This window comes from Corapipo altera, unplaced genomic scaffold (genome assembly GCF_003945725.1).
Source record: "Corapipo altera isolate COAL_440 unplaced genomic scaffold, ASM394572v1 226, whole genome shotgun sequence".
NCBI lineage: Eukaryota > Metazoa > Chordata > Aves > Passeriformes > Pipridae > Corapipo > Corapipo altera.
This window is the reverse complement of record NW_020885054.1, coordinates 159,363-160,309: the sequence shown is the minus strand read 5'-3', so window position 1 is coordinate 160,309 and position 947 is coordinate 159,363. Positions and strand designations below refer to the sequence as shown.

Here is a 947-nt window from a genome sequence, read left to right as displayed (position 1 = left end):
GTGGGATTTAAGGGATGGGGTTTGGGGGCAGGTGGTGAGGGCAGGGACAGCCCCCAGCCTGGGCTGGGGGGCACTGGGAGGGGTGCTGAGCTTTATGAGGAGGAGGTTGGGGTTCCCCTGGAGGGTTCTGGGGTCACTGGGAGGGCGCTGGGACTCTCCTGGAGGATGTTGGGGCTCCCCGGGGGTGCAGGGGCTCCCCTGGCTCGGGTTCCCGCCCGATCCATTCCCGTGTCCGTTCCCGGCCGGGCTTTGGGACCTGCGCGGCAAACCCGGCGCGGTGGGCGTGGCCTCCCCGGCGCTCCCCGCCAATCCCCACCCTCCCCTCGGTCCCGCCCCCCTCCCCTCAGCCAATCGCCGCGCTCCACATCCCGTGGCGTCCCCGCGCGCGCCGCGCCGCTCCGAGGCCCCCTGAGCGCGGGGCTGCCCCGCTCGGTGCCTGTCCCGGGGGGGGCTCCGCCGGGGCTCGGGCGGGGGATCCGCGGCCGCCGCCGCCCCGGGGGAGGGTCGGGGAGCATCAACGAGGAGCCCCCGCGGGGTCCCGGCGGGTTTTGCCGCTCTCGGCCCCCGCGCGGGGCCCGCGGCGGGTCCGGCAGCGCGGAGGGCGCCCGGCGCGGGGCGATGAGGCCGCCCGGGGCCGGCCGGGATGTGGCGCTGGAGCTGCCGGAGCCCGACATGGGAGCGACCCCCGCGATCCCCGAGCGCCTCCGCCTGCCCCTCTGCTGCCTCGGCGTGTTCGCCTGCTACTTCTGCTACGGCATCCTGCAGGAGAGCATGTGCGGCACGGCGGGGGCGCGGGACGGGGCACACCGGGAACGGGACACGGGATGGGACACACCGGGATGGGGAGAAACACGGGACGGGACACGGGATGGGGAGAAACATGGAACGGGACACACCGGGATAGGACACACCGGGATGGGGAGAAACATGGGACAGGACACGGGATG

The 947-nt window shown here is 74.8% G+C and overlaps 1 protein-coding gene across 1 annotated transcript in view; it reads left to right on the top strand.

Moving 5' to 3' along the window:
- Nucleotides 1-618: 618 nt before the first annotated feature.
- The window catches only part of SLC35B1 (solute carrier family 35 member B1), a 4,288-nt gene continuing 3,959 nt past the window's right edge, over nucleotides 619-947 (top strand). Inside the window, exon 1 of the mRNA XM_027668849.1 lies at nucleotides 619-773. Coding sequence (XP_027524650.1) covers nucleotides 619-773 — 155 coding nt within the window. The remainder of the gene's footprint in view (nucleotides 774-947) is intronic.